We start from the raw sequence: 16771 nt of genomic DNA, 5'->3' as shown, positions 1-16771 counted from the left end.
TTGACGCATTTAAAGGGGATAGTTCACCCAAAAATGAAAATTATGTTGTCATTTGTTCATTTACATGTTCCAATCCAAATTCTTTAGTTGAACACAAACAAAGATACTAAAGAATGCTGAAATAACTTACTGAGGTAAAGTTGATTTTATATTCGTGCATTCGTTCATTTTAATTGTTCCTTTAATTGTTTACAACTCTATTTTGAATATTCGATCTGAAATTGCATTTAAGTGTGACTTTAAAACAACGTTAGCAATAGGGGTGTGCGATTTATTAAAATCGAATCGCAATTTGATAGAGGCTGCAATATAAAATGCATATGTAAACAAATAACATCTTCAAAACCAGTCCGCTATGCTTCAGAAGATTAAACATGCTAGCTAGACTTTCTGAGATGGTGTCATGAGGCATCACAAACATGGTATCGGTTAGAACTGCACGATTCTGGCTAAAATGAGAATCACATTTCTTTGCTTAAAATAAAGATCACGATTTTCTCACAATTTTGTAGATGTAAAATAAAGGTATGGTAAAAACAAACATATGGCACAACCTCAATAATAATATTATGTGTAGGTCTACTGGTTTATATAAATAATTCTATTCTATATTAATCTATTCTTATAATAATTCTTATGTTGAATGATTATGTTTGAGATATATGCTTGCAATCTGTCATATTAGACAATTTAATTCACTGGTAAAATCAGACATTTGCCATTATCAGATTTTATTAAAGAATATATAGGCTAGAGTAGTTATACTGACATTGTAAACATTTATTTTCATGCACAACTGTGAGTTCGCTATGAAAGAAAAAACATATCAAATGCTTGTCGTTATCATAACTCTAAAATGCGATATGATCATTAAATGAAGTGCACACTTTGTTTCATTTTGATTGCGAAGTGCTTGTTCATACTTTGCGCGCGGCTCCCAAACGATCACTCTGTGCCACAAACTGAATATTATTAAGAACTTTATTACCTGTTACTCGCAACATACGCAGGTTCTGTTGACTAAAGTAGACGCACCCCTCTCTGTGATAACAGCTTACGTCACGTATGATTTCCTGATCGTGAAAACATTATATTAAAACAAAAATAATATTTTTAGGTGAATAATACCTTATAAATACAGTATGTGACTCATTCAACATCATTTAGAGGTGTCAATGTCACTAAACAACGTTTGTGAAACGAGGAAAAGACTCGTGCAGCTTTTTCTTCTCTCCTGAACTTGAAAATATGATTGGCAGAATCGTAGAAATGCTGGATTAAGATCGTCTAGGGGGTTGAATCGAGATTGCGATCTATTAACGATTAATTGCGCAGCTATAGTATCGGTTGTCGTGAACTGCCACATTACACATGAAGAAACGATTAAATCTTGTGTCACGGCATCCATTTGATTGAGTTAAAGTTGGTTTTATATGCGCACATTCATTCAGTGACAATTTGTGACATGCTCCCTATATTGTTTACCATGATACTTTGAATATTCAGTCTGAAATCACGTTAGTGTGACTAACACAACATTAGCACTATTTATTTGTCTGTGAACACTGTTGTACTTTGATGGTCAATGGCTGCTAAAATGATTTCACTGTTTAGAGTTTGCGAAGAATACTTTTCTAAAGTTATATTATAAAGGAGAAAGTCTCATGTGTAAATCTAAAACCAACTTTACCTCAATGTCCATTTGTCGTTTACGACTTTCCACGACACCCTATGTCAAGAAAATTGTGCTGAAATTGTGTGATCTGATTGGGGCTTTATAACTAGCCAACTGAATGAGCACACTTTGTTCCGCCCAATCAGAATTGCGCAACTGAATTATGCCCACAATAAGTGCTGACAAGTGGGATTATGCCATCTACTGCCTCAGAAGCAGTACTAGACGAGTTAATATCAAAGAAAAACAGCATTTGTAATATGGGAATATTTTGTTTTCAAAGTCACAGACACCAAACAAAAACAGGTCATTTTTAAGAGCTGTCACAGAATTGTTGACACGGTTTAAAGATTATTAAGCTGAAGCTTTAATTCAATTAAAATCATCTTGAAGCTTAAATTGAGTCATAAATTAAATAGCCATATCTGTCCAAAAAATTGCAATTATAGCAAGGCTATTTTAAATATATTGTATTTAGTCTTCCATAAATACTGTTACAGCCGTGTTACATGTAAAATAAAAAATGATAATATGGTATTATACTTATTTGAAAGGGTAGTACTATACTTTGATGCGAACCATTGAAATGAACAAAAAAAAAAAGGGTTTCAAATTTTTTGCTTACATTGTTTGAAATGGGCTCATGATTGGCCGTTGTTCAAAACTGATTTAGTCTAAAGTGCAGTCTAGAATATATCTAAAATTATCACAACAATAGTAATTAAATTTATTTTATGGGCCAGGTATTTGTTTGTTGCGCACATAGGTTGTTTTTTCCAAATTGACTTATCAAATGGGGCCTTACTTTCTTTATGCCCACCTCTTAAGAATCAGAATATCTGTTGAGGTTTTCAGTCATTTATATTGTTCAAGTCTAAATATTTGGACATTGACTTTTTTTAGCCAGAGTTAGATTTAATTAGATCAGAAAAAAAATATATTTTACGTTTTTGATTTAGTATGACCATTACTCAACTAAATGATTAGAAATAGCTAAATGTTATATATACAGAAATATCACTATTGCAATACTCATTAACAATATTGCACATTTCTTCAGTATTTTGTGGCCCTACTCTTAAGATCAGGCTTCACATAAGAATAACACACTGTAATATAGTGAACCAGTTGACAAAATGTATAAATTGCTTACAGCATCATTTCATTACAATATTTAACACTTGTAAACATGTGGGCTGCAAATGCAGTACTCTGCTGAATCAACTAGTTGCATCCTTCAAAAAAAGTGACAGTAATGTAAGCAGAATGAATTATTGATGAGAATTTATTAGTGCATCTAAGACGGGGTTATGGAAACCTGCCCTTTATTTTCCGGGTCAAATCAGGTGACCTGCGGGGTAGGTTGGCCTGAAGGGGCCCTTTCATGTGACAAGTGTGAGCTTAGAGGCCTTAAATCAGGTGTTGGGCACGTTTGTGCTGATACTCATGCATGTGGATTTATTTTGAAGCCAGTTTTTGTCATGTTTGCATATGTTATTGGTAGTTTAGTCATAAATGGAGCTCATTGTCTCAAATGCATGATTTGAAATTATTGACAATACAGTAATTATATATAGCCCCACATTAAATGTTAGTTTAAATGACCACTCATCCACACTTACATGTTATTCCAAAGCCAAAAGACTTAAATTCATCTTCTGAAAACAAATGAAGATATTTATAATCAAGTTTTAGTGTATTCTGATGCTCCAATACATTTTTATTCACTTAAAATTCTGAGGCTGCTCAATATTGAGGAAAAAAATACTTGGTCCTTTATTATTAATATTTTTTTAAATATATGTTGTGATATACAAGCTGTTTTACAAAATTATTTTAATAGCGCTATTTAGAAAGGATTCGAGGATTATATCTGCATAAAATAAACAAATTATAAACAGAAGAACAAAATATGCAAATTAATATACTGTGTTTTATGATTATCTGAGGTAATCAGTTTGCAGAACTTGAATGCTCAAATGGAAAATCGCACCTTCTGAGAAAATTAAATACAATTAATTTTTGATAAATTATATATTTTTTGCATCTGAATGCTATAAACTGTTTAATAAGGATGGATTATTTTGTTATTTTATTATCTGTTAATAGTTTTAAATGTCAATGTTGTGGGTGAATTCATTTGTGTTTCAAAGACGAATACATTTTTATGGGCTTGGATAGACATTAGGATGAGTTAATGATGACAGAATTTTCATTTTGTGGTCAGCTAACCTTGTAAGTACAGCTGCTTTCACTAATGCTATTTTTCTACAGTTCCCCTTCTCATTTTCTCTCCATGTTTTTGCTGTACTAAGCACTTTTTTGAAAGATTGAGTTGAATCTTAGTAGGTAATCAGTCCTCACAGGATCATAGCTGCTGCTATATTCAGAGTCATTCACTTGCTAATGTAGGTCAAGCTCAGCGCTTTGTTCTGAAACTCGACTGGGTTTGCGGTATGCAGCCCGTCTGGCCCGACGTTCTGCCTACAGTCAGTGTGGCTAGAGGTTAACAGCGAGTCTAGACGTCTTCATAGTTTTGTTTGAGTGTTCGTAGCTGTGCTCAGTTACAATAAGAGCTAGGGCTGCACAATATATCGTTTTCACATCAATATCGCAATGTGCACATCTGCAATAGAAACATCGTAAGATTTGCAATGTCAAGTTGGGATTATAGTTGACCAAGAACTAGGGCTACACAATATATCATTTCAGCATTGATATCGCAATATGCACATTCGCAATAGTCACATTACAAGATATGTAATGTTGAGACTGAATTACATTTGACCAGAAGCTACAGAATTGTATTTGATTACTTTATACATACAGAATTTATGCAAATAAAATATTTTGTCTTGTTTTTTATGTCCAAATAGCTGCATTTTAAAGCAAAAATAATATTTTACTTACCCCACTGACAGATAATTTGACTAATTTAAAGGAAAACATATTTCTTCTAAAGTTCAGTGAAGTACAAAAACTATTTTTACTTGATCTAAGAATTATTTGATATTTGGATTATTAATGAGACAAAGCAAAGTAATAAAAGCTTTTTTTTGCTATTGTAATTATTCAGTTTCTGCACCTGAATACTCTTATGACTCCCCAAAAACATTCATTGCTATCTGGTGAAACTGTATTCACATCGCAATATATATTGCTGAAAAATATTGTCATATACGATTTTTCCAATATCGTGCAGCCCTATCAAGAACTACAGTTCAGAACATTGTTGCATCGTTGCGATGTTTTAACCTTAATAGATCAAAAGTGTTTAATTTTGCTTGTGTTTTTAAGGCTTGTGGCTAAACAATTTAAAGCAAATTCAAACCATTTGACTTTAAGAAATTATAATAGTTATAATGTTTGAAGTTTTAACACAGATTAATTGTATTAGTTTTTATACAACAAAGACTATACGGTGTTATTTACATTTGATAATCACATTTCTGTACCTGAATACAGTTAGACTCCAAACCATAAAGCATTCTTTCATTTATTTCTCGTTTTTTCTTCTTTCTTTTATTTATCTATGCCTTTTATTTGTTTATTATATTGTATGCACATGCACTGCTTTACGAAATCATTTCAGTCTAAAATGATTATTTATTTTTCTTTTCCAAGTTTCTTTTTATGTTTATTTCAAAATTATATTCATATGGCAATATATATCATGCAAAAACAAATCTTTGCAATGTAATTTTTTTTCTTATATTGTGCAGCCCTAATAAGAGCACTTTCATAAGTCCAGCATACAGTAGTCAACACTTTCCAGTGGATCAAATTATTATTAGTAGTAGTATTTTCAAAATTCTAAATCAAGCTTGGATGTTGTTTAATAGTTTAAGGACAACTTTGATAAAAGGTTCTGATTCACTTCAAATGTTTACTACTCTAGCTTATAGTTAATGGTGTTGATTTGATTTTAAGCAAAATTAGGAACAACAAAAATTATCATTGCAATTGTTTTTACGGTCTCGGAAGATTTTTGTCTATATATATTGCATCACCAAAAGTGATTGAGGTCAGGTCCATTTGTTGTGTAATATATACAAGCCCCAATTGCATTATTTAATATATTTTGTCATTTGGTTTACTCTTTTAGATTTATATATGTTGTGAGCTGATTTTACAATGTACTTGCTGCCACTGTTTGGTGGTTTCATATTTTTAAATAATAATTATTAAAATCAATGAATAACATTTAAAAAAAAAATTGGTTATAGTGTGAAGTTCAGAGTTACCATCAGATCTAGTTATAGAATATGTTAATAATGAATAAGTGTTCACTGTTGCAGTTAACTCTGTGCTGTTTTTATGCATCTCACAAGCAATATATCCTTTTTTTTTGTTTACCGTTTTCATTGGGTTTTTTTATTAAGCAAATTTAAATAATTTAAGTACTGCTCTTACTGTTAAACAGCCACAATTTTGTTATCTGAGTCAAATTTGGGAAATCCTAAAAGATTCCATAAATCCTTGGCTAAAATCTGTAATATTTGGTGTTGGTTTGACATGTTCACAGACAACTGCTCCAATGAAGGTTTGGCAGTGTCAGAAGTTTTCACACACTTCCCTGCAGTGTGGCAAAAGCTGCGATGAGCATCAATCCTAGAACCAATAAGAGCGTAGAATCTGATGATGCAATCGATGCAACAATTCAATGGCCGCGGGGAAATGTCAAAACAGTTTTTTCTTTGTTTTATCATTGAGACATGCTGTGTGCAAAATTGCTGCTAAAGATCGTTTATGTTTGCTGTGAGGAATCATTTCAGAATGCAGGATAGTAAAAGTGTCACAGATGGATGACGTCAAACTTTAAAGTAGTTTTCTTTCGTGTTTGGCGCCTCTTCATTGTCGTTCAGTCTGAAATTATGACAGCTGAGATCTTATAGTGTGACGTGAGCTATGTTCATGCAGTCTGACATGCTTCAATCGTTCAGGATTAGGGCTGTGCGATTTGTGGAAAATTTCTGATTGCGTTTTTATTTTTTGACATTGTGATTTCGATTTGATTTGCGATTTAATTTTGTAGTCAAGCTTCAGTTCAATCTGTTTCATAGCTTCTTACTGCTAAATGCTAAAAAAGGAACTGAAAAGATATTAACTTAAACATTTATTCAAATTTGTAAATATACAGATATGAAAAATTAATTTTTCTCTAGAGCCACAAATAAAATGACCTTACCTTTCTGTAACTCAAATTAGGGAGATAGTGTAGCTTAGTGTACAAACAAAAAATAATAATTATAAAAATACAGATCAGTCTGCAAACTAACGTTGCTAAAACAACTCTGAAATTGTACTTTGCTGTTACTTGCTACTAGATTGAATGCCGGTGGCAATGATTTCAGTTGACTTTTTAGCAAGACACTCCTGATATAGCCATCTGTGGTGCTTTTTTAGGTTGTTTAAGCTGGTTGTTTTATTTCCTCATGCTGTGGCAACAATTCTTACAGATCACCTGTTTTTGTTCAGTGTCTGTGACTTTGGAACCAAAATATTCCCATATTATCGGTGTCTTGTTTTTCTTTTATATCAATTAGTCTTTAAATGCTTCTGAAGCAGATGCCATCATCCCACTTGTCCGCACTTTCCTGTTTGTTTATTTTTTATTGTGGGCGTTCCGCATAGTTCAGTTGTGCAATTCTAAATGGGCAGAATGAAAGTGTGCTCACTCAATTGGCTAGTAAGATATCACACACAGACTGCAGTCACGTATTTGCTTTGGGCGAGGGAAATAAAATAAAAATATATATCATATCACAGCCACTTGCGATTAGCTAATCGCAACGCTGAAAATTGCGATTACGAGTTGATTTCGATTAAATGCAAAGCCCTATTTAGAATTATAAAAAAATCAAACAATGTGAGCTGGCCTTATCTGTTGCAGATCAAAGTGACTTAGATTCTGGAGTCTCTTACACTATTTTAAAAGGAACAGTTTCATCAAGATTACTTGTGCAGTACACATTGTTTCCGCTTCAATAATTCTGCCATGGTGGGGCACCACACAAAAATTACTCCCGCCACGGTTAGATTACAGCTTCTCATTCAAAACATTCAGTCATTGTTGTTGTTGTTATTTTAATGGCGGGTTATAATCTCACCAAAACACATTAAAAGGTAAGTGAATTATAACAGCTCAAGCTTTTCTGTAACTGTAGTAGTGCTGTGCGTTATTTGTTTAACCCTTTAAGGTGACGTACTGACTGACTGTAAAAAAAAATCCTAGAAGAAACACTGATACGTATTTAAGTAATATTAATTTCTTTTTGTGATTTTAAATTGGTTTATATTTTATATATACCTATATTTTTATACATTTATGAAAAGCTTATGTTTTTTTATAGTGTTTTCTGAAGTTTTTTGAAATGTAATTTTGTTTTTCATTACATTTACTGTGATGTTTTGAATGACACAGTAAAGGAAACTGGAACTGAGCTAATTTTAACACATTATTAAATGGTTTTCTGATATCATAATTACTGCTGTAATCGTTTTTGTGGTTCTATTAATTTGACCAATTGAAAGCACCAGTAACGAGTTGTCTTGAGCATTGATTTATTTTTATTTATTTATTATTTTTTAATAACACTAGAAATCTGCTTGTGTGTAGTGGAATCGGACAGCCGTGACCTGGCCAGCTGTTTTGCAGTCAAGCGTTTAACATCGAATGTTTGGTTCGCCGAAACAGATGTGTGTCAGCGTTTTGGAAATCTGAAAGTAAATAACCTATGTGGTTGCATTAGAGATTCATGAACCCGAACACGGAGTCTGAGAGCAGCTTTTTAACCAGGAGCAAATGTGTCCGCTCACTGAAAATGAAGCCTTGTGTTACTTGAGCTGAAATGACTTGTGGTGATTTGTTGCAGCTGTGTCGAACAGCGGTGGTCGGGAGGAACGTGTGGCTCGATCCTGAGTGGCAAAAACGTGTCGACAAGCCAGTTGTCATCCGAATTCAGCTGTCCGCTCCTTGCCAGAGATATGTCCATTATCACAAGCTGTATTTTCTCTCTCTTCATTTTCAGAACATCGAAGGAATACTGTCTCAGGCCCCCTCCCCCATCTGCAGCTTTGAGGTACTCGGATCATTTCTTTCTGATGAAAAATGCCCACTGATCAGTGAATAATTTGTATACAGTAGGTTTTAGACAATTATACAATATTATAAAGAAACATTAATGTGTTTTCATTATTTTTAGCAACTTATTTTTATATAAAATAATGAACCATTCAAACATTTGTGTGTGGGAAATAAATATCTTAATAAGACTTTGAATGTGACATTTATAATATTGCAATTACTTCCGTTTCAAACAATTAGATTCTGTTTCTGCTCTTTTAAAAATAATTTTATAATGATTTTGATCATATGAAATGCTTAAGCCCAAAAATAATATATTATGATGACCTGAATTTTATAATTATAGAAAAAATGACTGCTGAGATTTCAGTTTCTCCATCACTCAAATTTCTCGGATAAAATTTTATTGCATCTTAAATTACATTTGAGCTAATAACATGTAACAGGATCCTTATGTTTTTGGTCATACAAATGCCATTGGCGCAGAGTAAGGAACTTTTTCACCCTCAAATAATCATCTTTATTTTAGCAAACTTTTAAATAGTATAGTATTAAAGTAAATGGCTAACAAAAAAGAATTGAAGTTGAAATTAGTTTTACATGTGCATTGCTTCTCATTTAATCAGGTAGAAAATAGCTAATTATTATATTTAGTCAATCAAAATATTAACGTCTTTTTAAAGTTAAATGGCAAAATTATTGGTCGTTTTATGTCATGCTTTTTTATGTTCAAGATTATAAAAAAATGAATATACATTGCCGTTATAAAAGCACCAATTTTCATTTGATATTTCATTTGAATCCAATGGGCTATATGCACACAGACTTTTACTTTCAGCCAGCCAGCCTCAACGCTTCCAGTAAACTCTTTTTCCATTGTAAAATTGGCAAATTTAAGGTCAGATTTCTTTAAAAATCATTGATCTTTACTGCCTGAAAGATATACGATATAAAGTAGGTCTCTGACTGGACAAGAAGCACTGTATTAAATTCAATTTCCCCTGCCATGTCTTTAAAATTTGACAGTTTATTTTACCCCTGTATTTTCAGTGGAGTTTCTACTCTAGCCTGCTGATCCTGACGGTCTTTCATCTCGTTTTCTGCTTGAACAACTAAATCAATGCTTAAGTCTATTTAAAGGAATGTTTTGAAATTACATTACAACATCGATGCTGGAAAATAAACCTTATGAAATTGAAAACAGTCACCCTAAGCTTTCATTGGAAGTTTATCATTGGCTAAAAAACACTAACTGTGCACATACCCCATTACTTTTATTGTCACATCACCAGCAGCATGTGTGCAATGATGAGTGAAAGCTTAGGTGCAGGCTCCAGACAGTTGAAAATACATTGACATACATTTAAGTACACAAAATAAATTTAAGACGCTACACAGAAAACAAATATACACAATACAGTGCAATGTACATTTCTATACATTCTCTAGAAAAGTAAACAATAAAGATGTAAAAAATAAACTTGTTACACAATACATTTGTCTCTGACAATTTATCTTTTTTTAGTTTAGTTTTTATATAAATTATATATAATTTAGTTTAGTTTAAAAAAATTTTTTTGTTATTTTTAATAAATTGTTTTATTTCACAGCACTACATTGTAGTAAAAAAATTTAATGGTCACACTTTAAAATAAGGTTGCATTATTGCTAGTTTGTAATATTTACTAACATGAACTAAGTTTAACAGGGTATCCGCGGAGTCTTAAAATGTCTTAAATCTCAAATGCTAAATTTTAGACCTTAAAGTCTTAAATTCACTGGAATATTGTGTTGTAGGTCTTAAATTTTTTTAACAGGTCTTAATTTTCCTTTATGTATAACTACCCAATCTGACTATTAACAGCAATATAATCATCAAGAGTTCATCTTAATAAAACTTTTAAGTTTTTATTTAAAAATATCATTGAATTACATTCCTTATAGTAACATTTGTTTCATAGTTCTCCATTTATTTACTGCTGAGGACACTGACCTGACCTGTATTTGTATTATTAAATGATTATTATTTTAGACTGAAGTAATTATGTATTGTTCCTTTCTTGGTAAGGGTTATTGGGTTTGCGAATAGATATATTAGATTTTTTTTTTAAACATTCAAACAAAATTATTATTATTGTATTATTAAATGTAGTAAATTATTTTTGATAGGGCTAGTGAAAATCTTTTCTAACTGGAATATTGAAAATTACTCCTTCGCATTTTGCACTGTATACAGGACCATTTAAGACCATTATGAAGGACATTTTAGACTTATACATAAGTCTAAAATGTCCTTCATAATAGTCTTAATGTTTTTAAAAGTCTTAAATTTAGCTTGGTGAAACCTGCAGAACGCCTGATTAAACAATACTTTTATAGCATTTATCAATTGTAGTTGAACATTTATTAATGTATTATTACAATCCAAATGTGTGCTTGTTAATATCCGTTAATGCAATGCGAGTTAGCATAAACTTCTTGATTCTCATTAATATTAACCTCATTAATATTAACAAAGATGCACTCAAAAACTCACTTTTGCAGCTTATTTGTTCAAACTACTTATTTAAAATGACTTGAAACAACACAATTCTAAAGTTTTTTTGGAACAACTTAATTGTTTTATGTTAAATCCACCTACATTTGTAAAACTGATTAAGTTAACTTAATTTGTGTTAAAACAACATAAAGAAATTGTGTGGGATCCAGTGTTTTCTACAGTGCGAATGAATACTGTAATGTATTTTTCATTGTTTGTTCTTGTTAGTAAATACATTACCTAATACAACCTTATAGTAAAGTGTTACCAACATATTAGTCTTATACCTGTGTTCTATATAAAGTGTTTCTTTTTGCCTTCCCATTGATGCAGGTTCTAAATGTGTCTGTTTTTTCCTAGCAGAGTAACTCAAGGGGAGAAAAGAATGAGCTGATTTTAAGAGCTCAGATAATGATGCCCAGAATAAGTGCGGCCTGGTCACAGAGCAAAGTGGGGAACGCACACGCTGTGAGTAAACATTCTCATCTAAAATCAGTAACCCGCCTGATCCTGATGGCCCCTAACCAGCACCGAATATCACATCACTCAATATACCACAGGACACAATAGCATTGTGACACGCTTGCTGATTTCACTCACATCCTACTGATCTGATGTTACGTGGTCTGTCTCCGGCAGTGAGCATTAGATGGCCATGATGCAATGAGATAAACACTGGATGACTGGAGGTCTCCTGCTTATCAGTCTCTAAGCATGGCTGGCCTACAGCTGGTGACCCCTGCCTCCTCACCCATGGGGCCCTTCTTTGGTCTCCCGTGGCAACAGGAAGCTATCCATGACAACATATATACACCAAGGAAATATCAGGCAAGTCATTTGAAATGGGTTGGGAGATTAACTTTGCAGGCACATTAAAAAATGCATGCTTGTGACAAAAATTGCATTACTATACAGTAGGGATGTAACGGTATCAGAATTTCACGGTACGGTAATACCTCGGTATGAATGTCACGGTACGGTATTTATTGAATCATTTACAGGAAAAAACAAAACTTATGAAAATGCTCCAAAAAAGTGCCAAAAGTGTCAATGACATACAAATTAGCCATCTATCTGTAAGCTTTGAAACAGGAACTTCAATTTTAATAACAAAAAAATATTAAACCATGTAAAAAAATAAAGTTTCAATTTAGTATTGTTGAAAACTCATCACATTCAACATTTAATCACACTCAGCCCATCTACCCAGATGAGAGCTCTGCTAGTCGGACTTCTCATCAAGCATCTCCCGCTGGATCTAATCTCACTATATTTATTAAACGGGATATTTCATTTATCTTGTTGTCTTTATCTAACGACATATTCCCTGACTTTGGGCATTGGAATCTATTACTTGTTCTCAGGTAACGTGTTTTGGCTGAGCGCAAAGATAAGTTAATGATTAATGTAACCACGTACATTCTGTATATTGACTGATCGCTTGCCTTTATTTCCTATAATGTATAAACTTATTGTATGTTATACTTTTAAAATGGCCATTATCGATTCTTAAAACTGATACTCAGCAAAAGAGAGGCTGTGCTTCGTATTTTCACTGAAATTGAAAGGAGGCAGTGTTTTTATCGGCTCCGTTTTGTTATAAATATCCACACAGTGAAAATGACGCTCATCTTATGCAGCACAACGCCTCAACATGTCTGCTGTCTAAGTTGCTAATATTAAAATGAAAATAGGCAGTTCCTTAAATCATGTTTACATTTTATTGTTGAGAAAGTGAAACAACGAAGCCAGGGTGATGTGAATGAAGTTATAAAGTACACTGTTCCCTTTGAAGATTTACCCGTGTCCTCGGTATAATCTGCTTTTCCATATCAAACTGAAAAGAAGAGACTGCAGCCTTGATCAAACTTGCGAAGTCTGAACTTACACGGAGAAGATGCAGGACTGAACTGTGCGTGTTAGGCTACTTAATATTCAGGAAAAGCCCCAATCAGAGAGGCGAACGTCTGCAGCCCCGCTTCTGTTTTCAGATGTACATGACAGTTTATAAGTATCACACACCAGACGCGCACATTCGAATGATATTTAACATGAAACTAATCAGATGGCGCTCTGTGGCGCGGCTGAAAAATGAACTGCGTCCTGAGCCGTCGCCGGGCGCCGCCGACAGCCGCCGACTTGCGGCGCCGGTGTGTGTATCCTGATAGAAACCTATGTTTAGAATTCTAAAATACATGGCGCTGCGTGGCGCTGCGTGGCGCTGCGCGGCGCGCCGCCGAGCGCCGCTTCTGGTGTGCGACCTGCAGAGTTTTCCAGCTCTTTTCATCCCCGCTTCTAGCAGCACACTCCATTTCCGCATTACTGGATCTGTAGCGACAACAGACCGCAAGGGATGATGGTCAAGCATGGGCTGATGGCAATTGTAGTTTTCGCTACATCCCGTTCGCTTCATTCGCCTGAGCAAATTTTCTCAGAAGACCTATAGTTTTACCGAGTCATGCGACTTCGGTAATATCGAAAAAAATATTATTGCGGTATGACGGTATTTACAATACCGTTACATCCCTACTATACAGTATGTTGCTTTTGAATCTTTAACGGCAGTTTCTACGTGAAAATGATTCTAAAAGTGTTCATTTGTTTTTTTACGTAACAGACATCAAATCAGTGGCACCCCCAGAAAATTTTCTTAGGGGTGGCCAGATGAGGCACAAAAAAATAAATAAAAAATTCACACAAAATAAATAATAAATTAAGTGTAATTATATATTTTTGTGTTTGGTAGATGAAAAATATGGTTTTAATTCATTACTCTTAAAATATTGTGGTTTATTCCTTGAAATAAATCAGCAAGTACATGTTCAAACCAAATAAAAATCAATCATTAATTTAAAAACACTTTTCAGGTCAGTTATTTTTTTACATACTTTTATTGTACAAAATACATGTCATGTCTAAAATTAATGAAGATTAATAAATTAATTTATAAAATCAAATGAACAATCTGAACAAAAGGCATTACTATATGCACACCCACTCACTAATAATAGCATGTATCCATATTTCTTTTTGAGCCAAAATATTATTAATACAGTGTTATTTTATTTTAGTTTTTTTTATTTATGTACCTTTTTGCAAAATACATCCACAAAATCACTGAGAATTCTGGCAAAGAAAACAATGGAGGTGCTAAATAAGCTAGATTTTTTTATTAAAAAATGTACAATCTCATGAACCCAAAGTTGTGCATAAACCCCACAAACAATACTAAACAACATATGTTATAAGAACTTTACCCTTAATTTTATTTGTATTTTGAAATGTGTAGTAGCCTAATCAGCAAAAGCGAACGTTCTGTAGAAACGCGAAAACATTAAACAATTTCAAAATCATCAAAATTACCTAATCCTGAGCCTTGCTAAGTAACGTTAACATGTTCAGTATTTAACTAGAAAGGTTAACAAAGAGCATAGAATAATTACTTAAGTAGAGATATGCATGTATGACAAACATACCCATTGTTGTTTCCTAAATAATTGCCATAGCTGTCTGTTGAAGGAGTGTGCGTGCTGTCAACAACGATCAGAGAAGGGGCAGTAAATCAGCTACGGCAGTTGCGCCAATCAATCCACAATAATTTAGTGGCGACAATTTATTAATTTTTTAATTGAAATATTGTGAAATTCTGTAAGTACATTTAAATTAATATCAACAGCTTAATCATATTGGGGTGGCCAGAGTTTACACAGGGGTGGCCCTGGCCACCATTTGGAGGCGCCACTGAATGAAATAGCTCACGAGAGATTAAAGGCTTTATAAAAAAAATAACATATAAGAAGTATAATGAGTAAAAAAACATTACTCAGTCTAATAAAAAATGTACAATAAAAGTGCTACCAGATGAGCTACCAAGCAAGTTTACGTCATTAATATGGACATGATATATTGAGCAGAAAGTAAAATGCAGAAGTTTACAGATCAGACATAAACTTATTTTATTCAATTCACTATTTTAAAGTTTTTTTTAACCTTGTTAATCCTCTAATTGGCAGATGAGGCAGCAAAACAGGCCAATTTCCCTGGGAGTGACATAGTGTTTAATTGCTCCTTACAATCTCAAACCTGCAATTAATTTGTATGTAAAGGAAACATCGTAAATGGAATAGGACAGCTGCTGAAATAATAAGCTACATGAAATCAACTTGAAAATACATGAAAGACAATTTTCAAATAAAACCTTTGAGACCAGGCACGAACAGTGCCTTTATACTAGATGCCAAATTGGTCAGGGCTATTCAATTGGTGGCCAATACATTAAAAATAAATTTAGTTTAGTTGTAAAAGGGTCAATATAGTTATGAAGTGACATGCGTCTTTTTAATACAGCATGAGCTGCAGTTGATGGCTGCGCAGAGAGTGAGCCTAGTGACATTAAGCAAGTGGTGCGGGCAGCTGAAAACATTTGGATATGTTTGTAGAAAACGCCTTTTGTACAATGCACTGATACCGTCAATAGGGATGCAATGATTAGCCGATTTCACTATTAATCGCACTTCAATTCATTAGGCTTAATTAATCCTAAAGGCTTCTGAGTGCTGCGTTTCTACTGCACAGAGCAAAACTGCTGCAATGAATCAGTAATGCCAACTGTGTGCTAGTTTAAAGTTACGAGCTTATACCTAGGCTAATATGCATGCAAATTACATAAAGAACAGAATAATGTAAGGTTACTTTCAAGCTATCAAATAAGAAGAATGAGCACTTGCAAGCCACACAAAAAATAAGTACCTCAGACTTCTTTCAAACTCTGAGGTGAATTATCCATTGTTGTTTTCATAGTGGCTATTAAAGTCCTGCAAAATAGTATTCAAGCTAAAACTGTTTTGATATTAACGTTTTTCCAATCATTAGATTAATCCATAAAAGGGGAAAATGTGCAGTTAGTCTTAGTGGGAAAGCTGTTAAAACTATGGTATATAATGGTATTGAAAGTGGTACATTGCATTTTACTGAAAATGTTCAACCAATTGCACTTTCCCAACAGGTTGAACTTCTTGAAGCAGCTCTTGAACATAATACTATAGTCTGCTTAAATACTGGCTCAGGGAAGACCTTTATCGCAGTGCTCCTAATCAAAGAACTCTCCCACCAAATTCGTGGCGAGAATGGGAAGAGGACAGTTTTCCTGGTGAATGCAGGTGAGGAAAAATCTAGTCGGCCATGTACACAATTTAAGCATTTTTAATCTCTTCTGAATGCAGAAGTCAAGCTCAAACCCTGTTTTGTTCTGTTTTTAATCAAAGCGTCATCTGTGGCTCAGCAAGCATCTACTGTAAGAACACACTCTGATCTCCAAGTAGGCGACTATATGTCAGAGGACATGACATCATGGCCCGAGGAGATGTGGAACAGAGAGATGATAGAGAATCAGGTGTGATTTTTAACATGCCTGTGAATTCATATAATTGTCTTGATGAGGTGTCATCATGCAATATCTCTATTGTGAAAA

At 33.5% G+C, this 16771-nt stretch overlaps 1 protein-coding gene across 8 annotated transcripts in view; it reads left to right on the top strand.

The window, feature by feature from the left end:
* dicer1 (dicer 1, ribonuclease type III) overlaps positions 1-16771 on the top strand; it is a 57259-nt gene that overhangs the window by 1083 nt on the left and 39405 nt on the right. For 2 of the 8 annotated variants that reach the window (XM_005158665.6, XM_021467114.3), the window contains exons 2-6: positions 8707-8757; positions 11665-11769; positions 11941-12129; positions 16307-16460; positions 16566-16693. In XM_005158665.6, coding sequence (XP_005158722.2) covers positions 12016-12129; positions 16307-16460; positions 16566-16693 — 396 coding nt within the window. In that variant the 5' untranslated portion in view covers positions 8707-8757; positions 11665-11769; positions 11941-12015. 8 annotated transcript variants of the gene reach the window in all.

The sequence above is a fragment of the Danio rerio genome, chromosome 17 (assembly GCF_049306965.1).
Source record: "Danio rerio strain Tuebingen ecotype United States chromosome 17, GRCz12tu, whole genome shotgun sequence".
NCBI classification, from domain to species: domain Eukaryota; kingdom Metazoa; phylum Chordata; class Actinopteri; order Cypriniformes; family Danionidae; genus Danio; species Danio rerio.
The sequence above is the reverse complement of the archived record's forward strand: the minus strand, read 5'-3'. Positions and strand labels throughout refer to the sequence as shown.